Source organism: Diabrotica undecimpunctata, chromosome 4, assembly GCF_040954645.1.
Source record: "Diabrotica undecimpunctata isolate CICGRU chromosome 4, icDiaUnde3, whole genome shotgun sequence".
NCBI classification, from domain to species: domain Eukaryota; kingdom Metazoa; phylum Arthropoda; class Insecta; order Coleoptera; family Chrysomelidae; genus Diabrotica; species Diabrotica undecimpunctata.
Window position 1 is genome coordinate 9,607,496 of NC_092806.1, and position 22,349 is coordinate 9,629,844.

A 22,349-nucleotide genomic window follows, 5' to 3' on the forward strand; every position below is an offset into this window, starting at 1 on the left:
GTGGCGGTTATAACAGTAAATTTGTGAAATAAAATTAAAATTTGGCGTTGCTGATCTAATAAAATTTTTTGGTAAGTAATATTTTACTGGTAACATACGTTAAGCTAAGTGTTTCTTTTGTTTTGTATAAAATGACTACACTTTCTTTGTCAAATACTATACTTTGTTTTAGGTTAGAATGGTCAAAACAAAATAACAGAATTAAATTTACTGTCTTGTCTATTTGCTTATGATGGACCCCTTTGTCGTTACCTATGACGGACTAGGGGTCCATCATAGGAAAAAGGAAATAAGTTGCTACTTAATGATTAACATAATACATTTTACAGGGATGGATCCTCATAAAAGGCAACAGTGGAATGAGAGTAATATGCAGCAAGCTTAAAAAGCATACAAGAAAAAACTATGGGGTTTAAGCTGGCAGCAAAAACTTTAATAAGCAGCAAGGAAGTACCAAATGTGATTTGGAAGGACGAAGACCAATATTTTCCACTGCTATTGAAAAGGAAATTGCTGACCATATTATCACCATGGAAGCTCTTTTTTTGACCTAACCAGTAAAGATTTACGAAAACTTGTATACGAAGTAGCTGAATATTAGCCACAGTTTTAATAAGGAAAGCAAGATGGCAGGCTGGAAATGGGTCAGAGGCTTTTTAAAGCTAAATCCTCGATTATCATTACGAACTCCAGAAAATACTTCGTTGGCAAGGGCTCAAGCTTTTAATAAACCAAATATATGTGCCTATTTTACAGCATTAGCACATATATTAGACGAGTTTCAATTTCCAGCGGAAAACATTTATAACATGGACGAGTCCGGTTTGACAACTGTGCAAAACAGATCGCAGAAGATTTATGCTAGTAAAGGTCGCAAACAAGTTGGTGCTTTAAGTAGTGCAGAACGCGGTCTACATATTACGGTCGTATGTGCAATGAATGCAATTGGAACATATGTTCCTCCTGCTTTGATTTTTCCTCGACAGAGGAAGAAAGACGAACTTATGATCGATGCACCCACTGGAAGTGTAGCCTTCGCTCAAGAAAAAGGATGGATGACTTCCGACATGTTCTGTCTCTGGCTGCAACATTTTGTTAAGGTATTCAAAGGCTTCTAAAACCAACCAAGTTTTGTTGTTACTCGATGGTCATGGTATTCATTATTCATAAAAGTTTTGAAGCTCTCCAGTTTGCAAAAGAAAACGGTATTATTATGTTTTGTTTTCCTGCTCACTGCTCTCATCACGTTCAACCCTTGGACGTAGGATTTTTTAGACCACTTCAAACTTACTACGGCCAAGAAATTCAATTATGGCTGCGACAGACTCCAGGTAAAACAGTTACCCAATTTAAAGTAGCCAGTATATTTAATAAAGCACATTTAAAAAGTGCTCTTCCATCAATTGCAATAAATGCATTTAAAAAGACAGGAATAGAACCGTTCAATCCAGATGCCTTCGAGGATTGGCAATTTTTGCCGTTTATAACAACAGATAGAGAAAATTATGAACAAAACCCACTACCAGGATGTTCTGACGAGAACTCACTACCGGAACATCGGAACCAAAATGTTTCTTTGATTGAAGGTTTATCGAAAATCACTGATCAGAAATCAACATCATCGTCAGTCCTAAACATCTCGGTCGAAGATGTTTGTCCTCCTCCTCTAGCTGGAGTAACTCAGAAAAGAGGTAGAAAACGGGGTAAAACAGAATATTTAAATTCAACGCCAGAAATTGATGACATAAAACAAAAAATTGCAGAAAAAGAAAAAAAGACGCAAGAAAAGTAAAAAGGCAAGTTCGTGTTTCAACTACAAACAGTTCTGAAGACGATTGTGAATCTTCTTTTGAAGAAGACGACTCGGACGATGCAGCTTGCATTTACTGTAACGAACTATTTTCGTATTTACGATCTAAAGAAAAATGGATTCGTTGTCAAGTGTGTAAGAATTGGTGTCACAATAAATGTGCAGATGTAAATCCTGGACGTAAACAATTTGTGTGTGAATTGTGCATGTAACTTTTTTCTTAAAAATACCTATTTGTAATATTATTTATCGTTTAGAATATCTTTTGGTTTAATAAAATAATTTGGTATTTTTTACAAAATGCAACGGGTCCATCATGGGCGTATCAAAGGGTCCATCATGAGCGCATATATGCCCATGATGGACCCTTAACAGGATTTTAGTAAACTATTAATAACTTTTGTCATCCTAATTTTTATCAAAATTTGAAACATTTGCATAATATACAAATAACAAGACGTTATGTGGTCATATTTAAAGCCTGCTAAGCAAATAATTAAAATTATTAGGGAGCTTTTTCCTTAAGGGGTCCATCATAGGCACATTTCCCCTACACCTACATTTAAAAAAATAGCTTCTACCGAATTTATAATAGGTATACGCAGTTTTAAAATGATTTACTTAATTTATAACGAAGCAGTAACAAATTGTTCAAACTTTTGACATAGGTGATTTATTAGGTATCTGAATAATTTACTTATATTCTCATAAACGCGCGTATATTACTGGTTGCATATACTACACTACGATTACACCATTTGATTAACTACAGCATGTTTCAGGATTTTGTAACTATTTTGGATTATGAATAAAAACTTTAACATACGATATGCTGAGAAAGTTAATAGCAAATTATTATATAAGAAATATATCTACAATTATTAGTGCTAAAATAGAAGAAAATTACAAATTGTTTTGTTTTTAAATTGCAGTGGTAAAGTATTTACTGATAAAATAATAATAACAATAGGTACTCAATTTTTTTCTTTATGAGAAAATATAAACATATTATTTTACAGTGTAATTAAGAATTAGATCCATATTTCTACATCTTCAAAGGCAAAATCGTGACAAAATAAAACAATGTAGAACTAGATAACTGAAGTCGTAGATGATAAGATGCAATCCAGGAGGAAGAAAAAAAGGGGAAGACCAAGATCAAAGTGGCTGTAAAAAGTGGAAGAAGACTTAACAAACGCAGGAGTAAGAGAATGGCAGCGTAACTAGAGATAGGAAAAACTGTCTGAAGATAACATAAACAAAAGAGACTGATCCTCCCAAAAAATGGGTTCCAAAAAACTTTTGCAACTTAATCACACATTAAATGAAGAGGAATACCCACGCATCGTCTACCTGCCACATCAACATATCCATTTGTATATTGGTGGTTCATTCAAAACTTTTTAATCCAGTGGTGCACCCAGGGGGAGTATTGGGAGTTAAACCCCCCCTTTCCCAGGACCCTATTCCGACAGTGTTACTCACACATTTTAAGGACTCAAAATGGAGTTAAGATCATAAAAAAATTTGGGTGACCAAGCAAACCCTCCCCCCCCCCTCAGAGGCAAATTCTAGGTGCGCTACTGTTTCAATCATTCAAGGACTAGTACACTCATTGTATACAATTGTATACTATTTATAGTACACACTGAATAAAGAAACGCCATATCTCCTAAATTATTCACCGCCTTTTGCAGAGTGCTATGAGACACAATAATTGGGAAAATATTGAAGTCAACATAAATGGGGAGTTTCTGGAAAATTGAAGTTTGCAGACGACATAATTCTTATTGCATACTGGGTAGATCAAACATGCCAACTTCTTAAAGACCTTCAAAGCTCTTGTGCGCGAGTTGACCTTAAAGTTAAATAAACACAACTTGTACTGGCCAAAAACATTTCAATGTATGGCACGAAAATTAAACAGATGTTTACCTATCAGTATTGGAATACTTTGTACCATTCACAAAAAGGAGATATCTTTGAATGCTTTAACCACAGAGGAATCTATGCAGCGTTTAAAAGATTTTTCACAGTACTGTGTCAAATATTGGAAAAAATACTGCAATATGGCATTGGTACTCATCACATATTTATATACTATAAAGCAGCCTACGACAAAGAGCTAGAAGTAACAAATCAGTTGGTAAATTTGACACAACTAACTCTTAAAAAAGTTGAATGTAGAGTACGAATTCAGGGGGAACTGTCTGAACCTTTTAAAACAAATAACGGGCTGTACCAGGTAGACCCTCTCTTCTGTATACTGTTCAATCTGGCTCTGGAAAAAGTAATAAGTATGTCACAAATCACAATCACTGATTCAATATATAATAAGTCCGTGCAAATCCTTGCCTATGCTGATTATATCAATATTGTTGGTAGAACGGAAAACGCTGTACGAAAGGCATATGTAGCATTAAAAGAATCAACTACAAAAATGGGATTAATAATAAACACCACCAAAACGAAGCATATGAAAATAAGCACTCAACCACAAATTCTTTAACTACTTGTTATAGAAAACGACGTCATCGAAGCAGTGAACGAATTTATATATCTGGGAGCACTCCTTATCACTGAAAATAATACTACCGCAGAGATAAACCGCAGAATTTGCATGGTCAACAGATGCTATGTTGGGCTTAATTTCCTCATTAAATCCACAATTATGTCGAGGAATACAAAAATAAAACGCCCATTCCTAACATATGGTTCAGAGACCTGGACTCTAACAAAAAGTAATAAAGTGATGGATTCGACCGTTACTTGATGGAAATTCATTTTATCTAACAATAAAACACTGAAAACTTTTGTTTATTATTATTATAGCTGTTTTGGCCAGAGTGCCTTTCTCAAGTGATCTAAAAGTAATAAAAACATGGTAGGATGTTTCGAAAGAAAAGTACTAAGGCGAGTCTATGGAGCAGTGAATGAAAATGAAGTGGTGGAAGATAGGACATCTGAGGTGGATAGGGCATGTAATGCGAATGGAACAAAATGATCCAGCTAGAAAAACGCTCCTTGATAGATCCATTGGTAAGAGAAGAAGAGGAAGACCCAGAACAAGATTCCTTGATTACATCGATGAAGAGAAATATGGGAATACGTGCTTGGCGGGGGAAGGCGATGGATGGGGACGACTGGAGAGAAATTCTTAAGAAAACTAGGACTCATGCGGGGTTGTAAAGCCAGTATGATGATGATATCTGTAAATATCTGTGCCACGAGATTAAATTAGGAACAAAACAATAGAGTTAAACAAGAAAATAGGAGTAGCATGAACAGCTTACGGAAAACTGGGGGAAGTCTTTAGACCAGAGATCGTTATGTGCTTAAAAAGAAAGAACTTTGATTAATGTATGCTATCCATTCTTACGTATGGAACCAAAACACTAACGATTACCAAAAAATTATTAAATTAAATACAAGTGGACTGAAAGAAATGAAAGGTCAATGTTGAATACATCCCTCAGAGAGAGAAAGAGTTTCCAATCAAATATTTTCGAGAAAAACTGGTGTTATGGGTGCAGTTAATAGAATTACAATGCTAAAAAGTAGCTGTGCAGGTCATGTTTCCAGAGTCAGGGATGAAAGTTGAGCAAGTAAATTTTAGAATGGAAACCTAGACACGATGCTTATCGTAATCGAGGACGTTCTCCAACAAGATGGTCGGAGGGCATCAATCGCATCCAGCACAATTAGGTTCAAGGTATTCAAGACCGGAAGCAATTGAACTATTTACGGGAGGCCTATGTTCAGCAGTGGACTGAAACCTGCTACTGGTGATCAATAAAAATTGATTTATTGTACATATATTTTAAGAAGCTTTTTTTAATAGATACCTCACAACCCCAATTTGCATGTTAAATACAACGAAAAAATTGCCACATATTGAACCTATTATCCTCGTTACTACTGGTATCTTTCTGAAGAGTCCCCCAGAACCTAATTATTTTGGTACTATAGTTATCTGAGTAATAGCATCCGACTAATAGCAAATATGTACTACAATCAGAAAGCAGTAGTGAGAGTAGAGAATAATACCACTGAAGAAATTGAAATAAAGCGAGGTGTGAGACAAGGGTGTATACTGTCGCCAACCCTGTTTAATCTCTATTCCGAAGACGTAATGAATAGAACACTCTCTGAGCAATCCGTAGGTATTAAAATAAATGGTGTTAGATTAAACAATCTGAGATTTGCCGACGACACCGTTCTGATCGCAGAAACACTTGAAGAGCTACAGACATTGGTGAATAAGATAGCAGACTGCAGCGAAGAATATGGACTATCTTTGAACATAAAGAAAACTAAATTTATGGTAATATCGAAATCAACTCAAAATGTTCAAAATTTATATTTACACAATGAAATTATCGATCGAGTTAGCAAATACAAATATTTAGGCACTTTTATAAATGAAGACAACGATAGCTCAGCAGAAATCAAAATAAGAATAGAAAAAGCCAGATCCATATTCACTAAAATGAAGAGAGTGTTCTGCGGAAGAGATTTGAGCCTTGAAATGAAACTTCGCCTGATGAGATGTTACGTACTTTCTGTGCTGTTCTACGGAATGGAGTCATGGACGTTGAAAAAGATTGATACCAAAAAATTAGAGGCATTTGAACTGTGGATGTATCGCAGAATCCTGAGAATATCATGGACCGAGAGAGTCACAAATGTCGAGGTCTTGAGAAGAATGAATAAAGAAAAGGAAGTCATATTTACGATCAAAAAACGAAAACTGCAATACTTGGGACACATTACAAGAGGCGAAAGATATGAACTGCTTCGAATAATTATGCAAGGGAAAATAGCAGGAAAAAGGTCCATAGGAAGAAGACGAAACTCCTGGCTAAAGAATCTACGGGAATGGTATAGCTGTAGCAGCAACGAATTGTTTCGGTCAGCAGTTTCGAAAATACGTATAGCCCTGATGATCGCCAACCTTCGGAACGAAGATGGCACTTGAAGAAGAAGTTATCTGAGATTGGGATCAGTGAATTTTCTCTTTCAGGGAGTGAAGGCTTCATGGATTAAATCTGGATTATTTTGAACCTATTACTACTTAGCTGCAGTTATATCTAAAACAGAAGCACCTTTAAATGGCTATACCAAAGAATGTTTAAGGTGGAGAAATAGGATAACGAAACAAAGAGCAAATAATGAAAAAAATTCAATCAAATTAAATGTACTTGACACTAAAATAATTAAATAATGCACAAAAAAGCATTTAATATTATAAATTACATAAAAAGGTAAATAAATAATAATAAATACAAACTACTGAAATATCTACAAATATTTGAGACGTAGTTACAGTTTTTTTTTTTTTTCTAATTTGCTAAAAATACTTAAAATGTCACGTAAATGCATTAAGATAAGAAAAATTTGTATAAGGAATATTCTAGTAAGGTCACGTTCGCCATACGTATGTTTATTATTCTCGTGCATTTGCATCATTTGTCATAAATTTTGTAATAATAAATGATTATAAATACATGATTGTTTGAGTTAATTGAAAATTTATAAAAACCCATAAATTACTATTTTTAAAATTTTCCCAAATTTATTATTTCTCGGTAGTTGATAGTGCGAGTAGGAATTTTTTGACATAGACCTAGTAAATTTTGCTTCTAATTCCATAGCCACAGATAAATAATATAGTATGTTCCATAGCCGTTATCGATCATTTCACAGCACTTCTAAATAATGAATAAATAAATAAATCTAATTTTCGATAACGTTGTCCTAAGGTTTTAAGTCACATTGTTCTTCTTCTGATGGAATAAGTTTATATTTATATATACAGGCCTCTCACTCCCGGGCAGGAGTATAAGCCGCTCATTAAATGAGCTGTTCTAATCCGTTTTTCGCGGAGCATCATTTTTTCTTGGATTTTTCTTTGTTTTCTTGTTCTCTATCTCCTTTTATCCTTTACAGGTTGTTGTGTGATTTACTCAACATCTCCTCAATATCCGGATCCGTTGGTTTTAGAATACGTCCAGCCAGGACGCCACAAACCAGCTATTATTGTTACACGCTGTCTGGTAAAAAAAATAACTGCTATCAGGAATGTGGGGTCACACTGACCCCAACTATCACAAATCGCAATGTAGTTTAGTCGATCGGTACTTTGTAATTAAACAGATGTAATCTTAGTTACGCCCAGTTAATGATATTACCATGCGGATCCAAGTAAATCACGTAATATCTTCAATTATGTACTATATAAATCATTAACTATAAGTTGTAAATATGGTGTCATCAATAAAGATGTAAGAAACGAGTTAAACGTATATTCTGACCCTCTGTACCCCAAAGATGAGAACCTGACATAGCAGGAGAAAGACTAATACGACAGAATACCTACCCCAGATTTGGTCGACCTACTGTTCCACCATAATCCAAGCTTGTTTCTTCTCTATGTTTTTGGCTTTGAATTCTGCATCAAACCTTAGCTGTCTCTATTATGCTTGTTTTGACCTTGTTCCCGTCAGATTCTGTATCTTCTCTTTAGCTTCGGCCTTTTGTAGTTTTTTTGCTATATCTTCTGCGTTTTCAATTATCCGACGTTGGCGATAACCATTGCGAAGGTTTCTCGATCTTTCCATAACGTACTTTGACTCATTTCTGGGTAATCCTTATCATCTCGAACTGAGACAAGAACTTTATCCAATGTTGGAAATTCTTGTCTAAAGAAGAATTCATGCACTTTCCGTCGAAGTCCTTCTTTAAAATGATATTCTATTTGAAATTTTGGTTTCCCTGGAGCATTACGTGGCATTTGAAAACTACCACATTTCTCTTCTTTAATAACTCTGTAAATCGTAGATTTCCCAACACCAAGTGTACTGCTAACTAACTCAACGGTCTCATCAACACTTTCACATAAACGTTTGTCTGTAAATGATTTAAAACAATTAAATATTAATGTTTTTTCATTAACTGTTAGAGGACCAATTTTTCGGCGTTTACACGGCACTTCCAAATTTTCCATAACACTAGTATACACAATAAACTGCACCTTGCAACTGAAGTACCTACTTTTAGTGAACTGTTAAGAATTTTGAATACGCCACTTGGACCTTCCTATATACAAAATGGAAAAACCCACTATCACATTTTCTGTGGAATAAGTTTAGAAGGTAATTATCTAGTCAATTACTGTCGTAGATTCCTGGAATTAAAGAATTAAATGTTTGATTGTTGAAACCCTTACTTCGTGGAATGCACTCATTTCAGATAAAATAAAACGTTTTATTTTATCTAAAGAATTAAACTTTATTTTCCAAATAGGTAGGTACTTATTAAACTTTTATTGGTTATATATAACCAATAAAATAAACATCTTACATTTCTTGCAAATTCATTAGTACCTGTTAACCTCCATCACTCCGACACTGGCAACCTTATTTAGGGATTAGTAACCCTCACAACTATTGTATTCTATTCTGCTTCAACCTTTATACCTGGTGGTCATACTCAATTTAAAATTGTTTTCCTATATACTTCTGTACACTTGTTGACAAATATCTGTTTTTCATTGAGTCACCCGTATCAACAGTTTAGGGATTTGCATACATAATTTATTGTTTTATTACTCTCTCATACATAAAAATACACTATAGTGGTGGGAAAAATGCAAAAATTATCCCAGTCGATAAGAAAATATCAACTAGGTATATTAGCACTTCATGAAATGAGATGGAAAAAGGTGGGAGAGGACCACGTTTATATATTATTATATTCCTTCTAAATACCGACTGACGAGAAGAGGTGGGAGTATACAGTCTTGTGTCACTTCTCGTTTAATATGTGTTTGATTCGATAGTTTCTTTTAAACACTTATTCTGGCCACTTGAAAATTGCCTATTTAATATAAAACAAAAACAGAAAAAGTATCGTTCATAGATTTCGAGAAAATAATGCAATGCCAACAATTTTACCTTATTTTATTACCAAAGTAGTTGCTCTCGAAGATTACGGAATTAATAAAGATATAGTGAATGTTTTTTGCTTACCTCTTGTTTATCTTCATAGTACTTTTGCATATAAAGATCCGCCTCCTTTTTCATAGCCTTCTCATTTAATTCTTGTCGATACAGAATTGTTTGTAAGTACATTCGTTCTTCATCTGCATTACTTAAAATATTACTTTGTTCTTTGTCGGCGCATCTCAGTAGTTCATTTAAGTCGTCCTGATACTGATTATTCAATTTATCTACGTAATTGTGCTGTTTCTCTAAGATGTTATCGATGTGATTTGAATGAGACGTATAGTTGGTTAAATAGTCATCTTCGGCTTCGTCCAGCTCTTTGACAAGTCTTGAGATTGTCTGGTTTTTATATCGCACCACTCTTTCTATCCATTTCCTTAAATGCTAAAAATATATTTACAAGATTTGATTGATATTTAATCTCATTGAGTTTCACTAGTTTCTTTATAAAGTGTGTTTACCTCAACGTTGTCTTTCATTTCTTGGCATTTTGCTCTTCTTAATATCTGGTGCCAATTTTGATTAATTTTCGCAAGATTTAGCCTTGAAAATGCCTCTTCCTTTTTTACTTTTTTCTGAAAATAAAATTTCTAATTAGAAAACCAAATGACTATGACAAAAAATTAAAATTAGAAAACTCCAAAAATATTTTAAAATATTTCTTATTATATATAACTTTTAAAACATTTTTTTGTAAACTAATAACAGAAAATAATGACTATATTGCCGAAGTAAAAGTTAAAATTAAGAAATAATGTTTTAACTTCTTCTTCCTTCTTGTCTGTAGGCTTTAAAGCCTGTTTCTTCTTTAATATTAGCCTCCTAAATTGTTTAAATTATTACACCATCTTTTTCTTGGTCTGCCAATACTTCTTCGTCCATTTCGTGACATATCTCGTGCTATTCGTACTATCCTATCCTCTGCCATTCTACTAATGTGTTCATTCCACTCGTGTTTCCGTTTTGTCACCCATCCATTTATGTCTTCTATATTGCATGCTCTTCTTATGTTTTCGCTTTTCTCCCTATCCAACAGACTTTTTCCTGATATTCGTCGAAGTATTTTTATCTCTGTTGTTTCTAGTAGTCGTCTCGTTTTAGATGTGTCAAGTCTTGTCTCCGCCGTGTATGTTAATATAGGTCTAATTGCTGCTTTATAGATTCTTGTATTTGTGTCTTGTCTTAGGGGTTTGTTCTTCCAGATTGTGTCATTAAGAGATCCCGCCGCTTTACTTGCTTTTAAGCTTTGTTGTCGTACTTCTTCTTTCCTATTCCCAGATATCTAAACCTTGCTTCCTGCTTTATTATTTTCCCATCAATTTCGATTTTACATCGTAGTGGGTATTTAGATGTTGTCATACATTTGGTTTTTTCTGCTGATATTATCATATTGTATTTCTTGGCTGTTGTATTAAAGATGTGTGTTAATCTACATTCTGTAACCATCACATTTACGTACTGCTTGTATTATTTCGTCCATTATTATATTAAAGAGAAGTGGGTTGAATGATTCTGCTTTGTACTGGTATACACTGTGTTACTTTCATTTATCTTTGCCTGTATTCGATTATGGAAGTAGATGCTTTCGATGGTTTGTATAATATTGATTGATATGTTTCTTTTGTACAGTAGGTGTAAGACGTTTTCGACTTGGATGCGATCGAAAGCCTTTGTCAGGTCTATAAAACATAGATATGCTGGTTTATTGTACTCAATGGCCTTTTCTGTGATTTGTCTTAGTACAAATACGGCGTCTACGCAGGATCTTTTGGACCTGTATCCTTGTTGTTTATCTGATATTATTATTATTATCTTATTTTATTAATTTTGTTGGTTAGGACTTTTATGGTACGCTTAAGTACGGTGTTCAGTAGATGTCCTAACTTCACGCCCTAAAAATACTATTGACTAAATGTTACGCTTACAGTGTCCTATTCTACCGAGTCGACTCGTACTTACTTCAAGCAATGAGTAAGATATTAGAGCGAGTCATTCAATCCAGACTCCAATCAGAGACGGACAGGCTAGGGTTAATCCAAGAAGCACAATTCGAATTCAGAGCTCAAAGTCTTCGACAGAGCATGACATGAACGACTGACATATAAAATGAGAGATTATAGATACAGCGGGGACATGATGAAACTCATCTCCTCGTGCTAAGCGACTAGAGATTCAGGGACCAGATAGGACCAGTTCTATAGCTGAGCTGGAGTACCACAGGGACAGTCTTATCACCCCTCATGTATAGCATATACAGCAGACGTAGTGGAACACCCGAAACACTAATCATTGTGCAAAACCTTTATGCAGACAACACTGCAATCGCGCCAAAACATAGGAACCTGGGTATGGTTGTAAGAAATCTACAGAAGGCACTGGATATGATAGAAGAATGGAGTATCCAATGGAAAATAGCAATAAATCCAGAAAAGACACAAGCGGTTATCTTTAAAAAGAGAAGACCCATGGACTGGCAAATTGAAGCTACATACCTAGGATTCACAATGGACTAAGGCCTAAAGGCGCAATAAGAGGAGACTCACAGGAAGAAGAAGCAAATTAGCTATGAAAATAAAATTAAAACCCATAAACAGCATTATACTACCAATAATTACATATGCATTTCTTGCATGGGAACACACACATCTTCTTCTTGAGTGCCTTTACAACTCGAGGTAAGTCTTTGCTGCATTCACTATAGCTCTTTCTATTTTCTACGATTTTGGGCTATCATTTCCCATGGTTATAGCCCAACCCTAGATAAATCGGCTTCAACATCATCCGTCTATCTTTTTCTGGGACGGCCTACTGATCTTCTACCGTCTAGTCTCTCAAAAAACACTGTCTTTAACACTCCTCTTCCTCTGATTTTACCACATGACCTACCCCTCTTGTCCTCATTCTCATCCATTTTGTTGCTCTAACACACAAGTCGCAGCAACAAAAAGAAGATTCAAGCAGCACTCAACAACTTCCTTAGAGAAGCTACAAACGTGCCCAGATACGTCGCTGAACGGTTACTATTCAGAGATCTAGAGTGTAAAGGGTACTAGACATGAAAAAGGAAAAAGCCAGAATAAAATTTGTTGAGTTAAAAGACCACTCAAACTGGATCCTTAGAGAGATATTAAAGTATGATGTGTACCATAGATAGAACCACAGAAGACACAAATAGCAAACATTAGCAAATATATAATAAAGTCTAGATTTACTAATTTTTTATTTAGATTTTATATATTTCAGACAGCCTTCAAAAAAAAACACAAAAAACGGCTTTGGTCACAAAAGAATAACAAAAAATACTAACAAGACTAGAAAAAACGGGAAAGAGTTCAGATTAGTATGGTCTACTATTGCACACATAGCAAATTATCCAAAAATACAAAGATTAAGCTGAACAGGTCACTTTATAAGAATGAATAGTAACAGAATACCTAGTGGAACGCTTAGTGGAACTATGGTGGGACGTCGGCCAATAGGAAGACCAATGAAGAAGTTAATAGACGAAGTGAGAATCAATGTTAAAGAGATATTGGGAGTGGATAACGGGAAGAGGAAAGAGACATTCGGATGCGGATCCCGGGAGAAGCCATGACATGACTTGGGCTGTAACGCCATGGAAGAGAGCGAGAGAGACGTGGACATGTAGAATAATTCTGAAGATCTCATTGCTGGATCATGTTATGATGAATGTAAAAGTGTTGAAATTAAGAAATAGTGAAGAAAGAAAAATAGGTTGAACAGACAATAACATAAAGAAAACTGTAGGACCTTGGACACGTATTGCATGGAGAAAAATACGACATTTTGTAGCTCATGATCTGAAGTACAAAAGGAACTAATATGGGGAGAAGATGAATATCTTGGCTGAAAACCTCAAGAATACGGTATTGTTACAGATCAAACCAACTCTTTAGAGTCGTTTCTTCAAAAGAAGAATGGAATAAAACAACCATATAGACAGACTGATAGAGAACAGAATAATAAAAACAGCGAGAGATCATTCCCCAGTAAGAAGGCGATCGCGAAAATGTTGGACGAATAATACATTGGAGGCACATTGATAATTGGCATACTGTATAGTAGAAGAAGAAGGTTTTCTATCTACAAGAGGTTTGTCTTAAGGGGGGATAAAGTTTATTTTCAATATTTTAAACATATTTTTAGAATTTTTTGTTTTAAATGGTTTAATATAAATTTATTTATAACATTAGTAATTGTATAGTGTAGTAGTAAATTTTGGTAAAAAAATATTAAAAATTAAGGAAATGACAGCTAATTTTTCAAGATGAAAAAAAAGTTACTTTGCGGTGTTCATCGTAACTTATAACTGAATTATCTAGTGACAAAAAAAACCAAAAAGATTTTGTTAGATTATGAGTTTCCATAGATCTTAACGTCGAAGTATTGTTAACCTCAGTCGCTCATCTCACTCACCCACCTCACTCACTCACCTCCACTCACTCACTCACCTCACTCACTTACTTCTCACTCACCTCACTCACTCACTCACGCGAATCACTCACCTAACTCACTCAACTCACTCACTCCTAACTGCCTTATAAAATATAACTTCATAAATTTTGCTCCAATCACTCTGAAATTTTAACTGGATATTCTTGAAGAGTTATACTATCGAATAAAAAATTAATTACCCTATTCCCCCCTTAAACTCGTGCTGTTTGTTTATATATTTATTTTTTGTACAAAAATAATTAAGAAATACTTTAAACTTTCCAAAACCTATATATTTTATCTAGGCAAATATTGTAGAATAAGCCAAAAGATTATTATTAAACAAATAAACATATTTTCAAAACAAATACAAGTACTCTTATCTTTTATTTAATCAATTATAAATAACATTTAATCAAAATGTAACTACTCTAAATTGTTTGTAGTCTACATGTTCTCAAGGATTGTTTATATGCTATATTTATATCTGAAGGTATTTCTCTACCTTCCACGTTTACCAAAATATATGGCTTGCAGTTGAGCGCATTTGAAAGGTTGAGGGATGTCTTTCAAAACTACATACGTTTCAGCTAAAAACGATCAATGCACATTGACGATAATAACTTATGGTGACGAAACTCTTAAACTAGCAGAGAACAAAAGTAGAGGTCGCTCAAAGAAAAAAAAGAGAGCTACGCTTATAATTCGCACCAAGGATCATATAAGAATTACAACAACAAAATAACAAAACAAAAAGAACTGGCAGCAATCAAAAGTAAAATACATAGTATAACTGATTTCGACATTAAAATAAAAGTGTTCCTGGATTCAAAGATGTCTATGGTCTCTCAGGCCAAAGAAGCAGAGATGGATCGCTCACACGTTAGAGCGACAATTTAAAAAGAGTAGAAGGATACTGGATTAGAATAGGTACAGACAAACTGGGAGCTGATGATGATAATGTTGATTTATTTATTTACTCAGGTAAGTTATCAAACAGCAGAAATAGGGGAGAAGGAGTACCTTTGCAAAATTTTTGCACAAGTTATTTTTGGGTCATCCAATATAACTGTATATTCCCTTCATACAACCTTTCTTGGATCCAGAACCTGAGAAAAATGGTTTAACAAGTCTACAACCAGACCATTCCGAATAGCTACCAGCAAAATAAGAAGAGCCATGTTAGTCGCCAATATTCGGGACGAATCGGCACCATAGGAAGAAGAGATTTATTATTTTTACACAATTTATTTATTTATTTACACTTTCCAGATACTATTTTAGACGGAAAAAAAGACGTAGTATCCTTTATAAAAATGGGAAGACTAAGATGGGCAGGACATCTGGCAAGATCACAGCAGAACAACCCTCCTAGAAGAATCCTTATGTCACAACCTGTGGGAAGTAGAAAAAGGGGTAGACCAAAACTCAGATGGAGGGATGGTGTAGATGAGGATGGTAGACAAATAGGCGCAGCAAACTGGCAACAGTTGGCAATGGATAGAACTGACTGGCGTAATAGACTTGGGAAGGTCGAGGCTCTTTTATAGGGCTGTAACACCAATGATGATGTAGGGCACAGAAACCTCTGTTACCTTTTTGTATATGAACCCGTATTTCTCTGCTCAAACCTTGTCGTTAGCTATGGTTGAAATTTGTCCATATTATATTCTATCTTATTCTGTCTCTACCTGCCCCACGCTTGATGTTCTACGTTTAGTCTTCTCTTCATTCATGTTTGGCCCTACTTTTATGCTACCTTTCCTATTTCCACAAGCATTTCTTTTGTTTTATTGGTGCTACTGCCCATTATGTCTATGTCGTCAACGTATGCCAAAAGCGGGGGTAAAGTGGAGAAAATCAATTTACCAAGAATCTGTACGCCGCCATAGAAAAAAATGTTTCAAATTAAAATCTCTGCTGTCAAATCTCACGACTGGACTAAAGCTGAAGATTGCGTATATTTTTTGTATATACATAATATTTGATAATACAAAGACTGATAATATACAAAGGAACTGTCTATTATCCATTGAAATATTCAGAAGAAGGGTTTATTAAATATTCTTTAAATCTAAATTATCATTTATGTAGGCATTCTTTTTTTCTCAACGATTCTGTTGAATCCTTTGGTCATTTATTAGAAGGTTCTTTTGCTAATTGGTCCTGAATTTTGTTTTGGCAAATATTTTTATCCATTATCACATGATCTTTAAGATAGTTAAGGAAACATCTTTTTTTACGAAGACACTTCTTTGCTTATATTTTGCTTTTTTTGTTTGCAGTACCCGTTTTTGTTTATTTTTTTTATTGGCTTTATGTGTTTATATTAAACTTGATTACAGTTACTTTGTACAGTTTTATTTGTTAAAGTTAATAATATATGCAAATATCATCACTTTTAATAATAATCAATAATCTGCAAATAACCCGCGTGATGTTATATAATAATTAATGTAAATGAACAATAACAAAATGTGTTTTTAAACGATAAGGCTCATTAACGCTTTTGGAAATAAAAATCGTACAAAACAAGTTAGTTTTAATCTGAAATAAAAAAAGTTATTGGAAGGTTTCTTTATTGAATTAAGAATTGGTGCATATTTAACGTTTTTACAAAAGGAAATACCTATTTATCAATATACCTCAAAAAACCTCAGATGAAACATTTAAAAGCAAACAAAACTGTCGGTGGTCAAACAAATAAAAAGTTTGAGAAAACGATATAACTAGGGCAAGAAATTATCATAGAAGCTACAAAAGCTCTGTATAAAGAAAATAAAGTGTCCATTAAAATGGGAACAAGAATCATAGGAGACTTCGCCACAACAAAAAGGCTCCTGCAGGGTTGTTCCACATCTCCAACCCTATTCAAAATATACTTAGAGAAAACCTTGACTACATGGAAAAGAAAATGCGAAGGCATGGGAGTACCGGTACGGAACGAATACCCATATACGTTAAGCTTTGTAAACGATCAAGTAGTGATGGCAGAAGACCAAGACGACCTCAGCTACATGATGAAGAAACTACAAGAAGAATATACCAAGGGTGGCCTAGATATTAACCTCGCGAAAACAGAGTACCTATCTACAAGTGAAGAAGACATAGAAGATCTACAGATTGATGACAACGTAACAATCAAAGGAAAGGATAAATTCAAATACCTGGGGTTTATAATCACGAAAAAGGCAACAACAGAGGAAGAAATTACACAAAGATTAGGACAAACAAGAACAGCAATCCGACAACTTAACTCAGTATGGTGGGATAGACACCTAAATATGAAGACAAAAACGCAGATTTATAAAACATTAGTGCAAAGTATTATGACATATGGGGCTCAAAATTGGATCATACACTAGGAAAACAGCAGTAAGATAGTAGCAACAGAGATGGAATGCCTGCGAAGATGCTGCAGAGTAACAAGAATGGATAGGAGAAGTAATGACGAAATAAAGCAAAGAACGTCAATAGAAACAGACATACTAACATACATAGAACAAAAAAGACTAAAGTGGTATGGACATGTAAGAAGAACTAGTGACAGCAGATGGATAAAGAGAATAACCGAATGGAGCCCCATAGGAAGGAGGAAAAGAGGACGACCCCGAAAATCCTGGAGGAATGAAGTAGACGACGCGATGAGTAAGAGGATGGGACTAAACGGTGGAGAATGGGACAACAGAGAGAGATGGAAACGGTTGAGCGAGAGAAGGCAGTGAATACTGTAGAATCCCTGAATATATATATATATATATATATATATATATATATATATATATATATATATATATATATAAGAAATTAGCTCCGTAGCGTCGCATGTTTTCAATATTATGACTGTTAAATCTCCTTTTTTCTGTTGACTCTAGGAAGACTATAGTGTCTAGTCCTTCTCTATTTTGGGCTACTGGGGACGCTTTGTGTAGACCATGGCCAATTATTGCAATTTATCTAGTAATGGTGATTAGTGATATATATGTAGAGACTGGGGGTTCAGCGGACTGAGACCTCGGAAGCCCTGAAGAAGACATTAAGGAGAACGTCGATAGCTCGGCGCAGTGATAATCGACGCGGTTCAACCCGGAAGCCTGTTCAGTTTAACATTAATTCTTGTAATACTAGCAGTAGTATCAGGTTGTGGTCAAAATGGTCCACTAACGTAATAGATCAGTTACTGAGGGTTTTTATCTCCGAATTCTTTATAACTGAATCGATTCATTTGAAATTTTGTGTGTTGGTAAATAATTACTCAAGGAACAAAAGTTATATAGTGCCGATGTGCTCTTCCACCCTGGGGGTGTTTGCCACCCCGTTTCGATGGTGGAAATTTTTTCACTCAAAATAACCACGCTATTCGATAGAAGGACAAATTTCAAACAAAAATGTAGTAAACATTTTTTTCGGTAGATAAATACTTTTTGAGTTATTCGCTGTTAAAAAGTGTCATTTTTCGTTAAAAAAAAACATGTTTTTCAAAGGTTTTTTAAGAATAGCTCTGAAACTAAGAGTTTTATCAAAAAAAGTGTAACGACTAAAAAGCTCATAAAAAAAACAAAAAGATTGGCTTTTTAATGAATACTTTCAGTTCAATATTAACTGAGTTATGGCTGTTCAAAAAAGGTTGGTTTTTGTTTTTGTCTTTCAATACGAGTATTTAACGTTAAATAACGGAAAACTGGTACATTTTTCGACAAAAACTCATATAATATTTTTAAAAGAGCTTGAAAAGACCTTTCAAATGAGTGGTGGTAAAGTCCTTTGCACCAACTGTACGTGAGATACGATCAAAAAAAAACGATGGGTTTCTCAAATTTTTGTGTTTCAAATTTTCAAAATGAGGTACGAATCTTTTATTAAAGCCGCCACTAAAAATAGTGCTGTTAAATTATCATCTCCTGTTCCGACTGTAAGTGCTCTGGATGAACATACCAAAAGGGTTTATTTACAAATCCAGATATGGTTGGGAAATAACAGCTTAAATATTTTGGATTGGGGTTGGTCTAAAAGTGGAGATTCTTTGGAACCAATTAAAATGCAAAGTTTACCAGCTCCAGAAGAACTGCTGAAAATGATTTTTTGCAATTGTACAAAAGGTTGCGGATCAGGGTGGGGCTGTCGGAGGCTGGGATTATTTTGCAATGCAACATGCGGAACATGCTGTGGTGACAATTGCCAAAATTGTTCTCCAGTAAACGAAGACCAATTGGACGGTGAAAATTATGATTCCGATGATGAATAGATATTCATCTATTTTATACCTATACTAAAAAATTGTAATATATTATAAACTAAATTTTTTCTATTTATGTCCATGTCTAAGTTAAAGATTTAAGGATTTTATTTTCATCAAAAGGGGTGCTTGTAAGGGTTGAAAGAGTAGGCTCATTTTATAAGTAAAAAATTAATTTTTGTCTACAAACAATGCACTCTAAAAATGTTTCAAATCGTTAAAAATATTTTTAATTCATTTTTCACAAAGGGGGTGGTTGTGAGGGTTGAAATTTTGAAATTATAATAAAATGTTATTTTATAAGCAAGAAATTAATTTTTGTTTAATAAAATGCACTCAAGAAATGTTTCAGACCAATAAAAATATATTAAATTAATTTTTAAAAAAAGGGGTTGTTGTGAGGGTTGAAATGTTGAAATTATAATAAAAAGTTATTTTATATGCAAAAAATTAATTTTCGTTAAATAAAAAGCACTCAAGAAATGTTTCAAACCGATAAAAATATTTTATAATTCATTTTTAATTCATTTTTGTCATAAGGGTGCTTGTAAGGGTTGAAAATTTTCAATAAATAAAATATTATTGTATAGCTAGGATATTAATTTTTGTTTGTATTTAAATACATAATTGAAATGTCTCAAGCTGCTACGACTTTTTTTTCATAAAAAGTATTAGCTTTTAAGGGTTTTTAAAGGGTTTTAAAGGGTTGAATATTGTGAATAATTAATTTTCATATTAGAGAACACATTACAATATTTACCTTATCCGAATAAACAAGATTTAAGTGCATAAAATAATTAAATCCGTGGTTTTCCCAGTTTCTTCAATAAGGGGTAGTTTTCACCCCTTAAAAATAAAAAGCGAACCTAGAACGTATATAACTTTTGAAGTGGAGGGTAAGATAAAGCAAGACAATGGATGAATCACGAAATACAAGAATGGATGGGTCAAGAGAACAATAAAAGCACAAAGAATTAAATGATGGGGACACATAATGAGAAGGGGGAAGAGCAATCCGTTAAGAGTTAGAGTTAAACGGAATGGATACCCCCAGGTAAAAGAACCACAGGCAAATCTAAACCGAGATGGAGACAATAAGTGGAAGAAGACTTAAGGAGTATGGAAATTAGAAATATAAGAGAGAGAAGAAATTATCTTATTTGTGCTTAATAATTTCATTTTGAATATCATTATATTATAAAAAGAATCATAAATAATGGGAGGGTAATTTAATTTTAAGAGGTAAGTTAATTTTATTTAATTGTATTTAATTTTATTTAAATTTGTTTAATTTTTTTTTATTGTTTAATTTTATTTAATGTGAGTTAATTTGATTTAATTTTTTTAAATTTTATTGAATTTTATTGAATTTTATTTAATTTATTTTATTTTATTTCATACAAATAGTTTGAAATAAGAATCAACCAAATCTATCTAGTCATTCTCGAGTTGTTTGCTATAAAAGAATAATATTATATATAATTATAATAAGTGTATGTGTATGTAATTATTTATATTATGGTATACCGCAAGGTTACTATACCCGTCTCTATTTTTCGAGTCACGCTAAATAGGATTTCGAGCCCGTGCAAAACATCCTATCGAGCGCTAAGAAGTATTCATTAAATAAATAAATAGCTGAGATTTAAAACAAAAACTGGAATAACCAAAAGTTAAAAGAATATATCAAAATTATTTATTTAATCAAAAAAGAATAAAAACAATTGAAGAGTTACTTGCATATCTAAAAATACATAAAAACTGTTAAAAAATACGAACTGAAATAGTTAATTTGAAGCCAATTAATATTTTATTAAATCATTATGTCATTTCTTTGCAAATTCATAGTAAAATTTGAAGTAAAAATAGACAAATAAATGCCAAAGATTGTTGATTTTAAGAATAACAGGATATTATTAGCATTTAACCAATAACATCTTGTTATACCTAAGTCATTTAGCCAATAAACAGATTATAAACGATAAATAATATGAAAAAACATTAATTAATCTAAAGGTCAAAAGTAAAAATATCCTTGACGGTTAACGATAATGTTGTCTTTGTTTGAAAATATAAATTACCTTGAAAACCAGTTCGAGGCAGTTTATAAATAATCTAGCAGTTGACAACCACTTTTTGTGTAATGTGTAGGTTGAAAAAAAAACAAAGGAATCAATAGATTTCATTACAATTTATTGAAAAGTAAAAAAACCTTTTTAAATACCTTAACAATCTATCAATCACATATAAAAAGAGTTTTTATTGTCTCATAGAGAGTTTTTTATATCATACAATATTATTTTCAAATCCGTATTCGATTTTACCCAAGAATAAGTCCAATCTGATATCTTTTCGGCACTGTCACACTGCTGATTTCTTCTTATTGGCTTCTGAGTTCATGAATTTGGTGGTGATTTTTCTAGAATGTCCAGAGGGGTCAAAATGGTTGGTATGTTCGCTGGCTTCTTTCTTGCTCCTTTGTTTGCCGCTATGGCTACTGGGCATATGCTTCTCATGTTCAAAATTGTAGTGTTCGTATTCATCAAAGTGTTGTTCGGACATCTTGTTAAAAACTAAACAAACTGACTTGTTTACACCACAATTTACTTGAAAATACTAAATCAAGAACGCTGTTAATACTACCAGGATTCTATTATCCGTTGGTTATTTATATTTTCCAATCAGCTGACGTCAGGTTAACGAACCACATAGCTACCATAGGCGGAGAAGTAAGAGGCGAAGGCTGCAATCGTCAATGGCGGAGATAATACCCAAGAAAATTACATTCAATAATTTATCGATACGAAATACTTTTTATGGAAACCTGAAACCTTCAAATATA

At 33.6% G+C, this 22,349-nt stretch overlaps 2 protein-coding genes across 4 annotated transcripts in view; both read right to left on the reverse strand.

Annotated features, from left to right (window-relative positions):
- Window positions 1-22,349, reverse strand: part of LOC140439130 (dynein regulatory complex subunit 2) — a 50,648-nt gene that overhangs the window by 17,343 nt on the left and 10,956 nt on the right. Inside the window, exons 1-3 of one of the 3 annotated variants that reach the window (XM_072528838.1) lie at window positions 14,472-14,553; window positions 10,278-10,391; window positions 9,841-10,200 (exon numbers count right to left, since the gene is read on the reverse strand). In XM_072528838.1, the coding sequence (XP_072384939.1) occupies window positions 9,841-10,200; window positions 10,278-10,295 (378 nt within the window). In that variant the 5' untranslated portion in view covers window positions 10,296-10,391; window positions 14,472-14,553. Of the gene's footprint in view, window positions 1-9,840; window positions 10,201-10,277; window positions 10,392-14,342; window positions 14,439-14,471; window positions 14,554-22,349 lie in introns of those variants that run through there. The other 2 variants (XM_072528837.1, XM_072528836.1) reach the window with 2 other exon arrangements.
- Window positions 21,684-22,165, reverse strand: LOC140439133 (uncharacterized). The gene has a single exon (XM_072528845.1). The coding sequence runs from the start codon at window positions 22,067-22,069 to the stop codon at window positions 21,869-21,871; it is 201 nt and encodes a 66-aa protein (XP_072384946.1). The 5' UTR covers window positions 22,070-22,165; the 3' UTR covers window positions 21,684-21,868.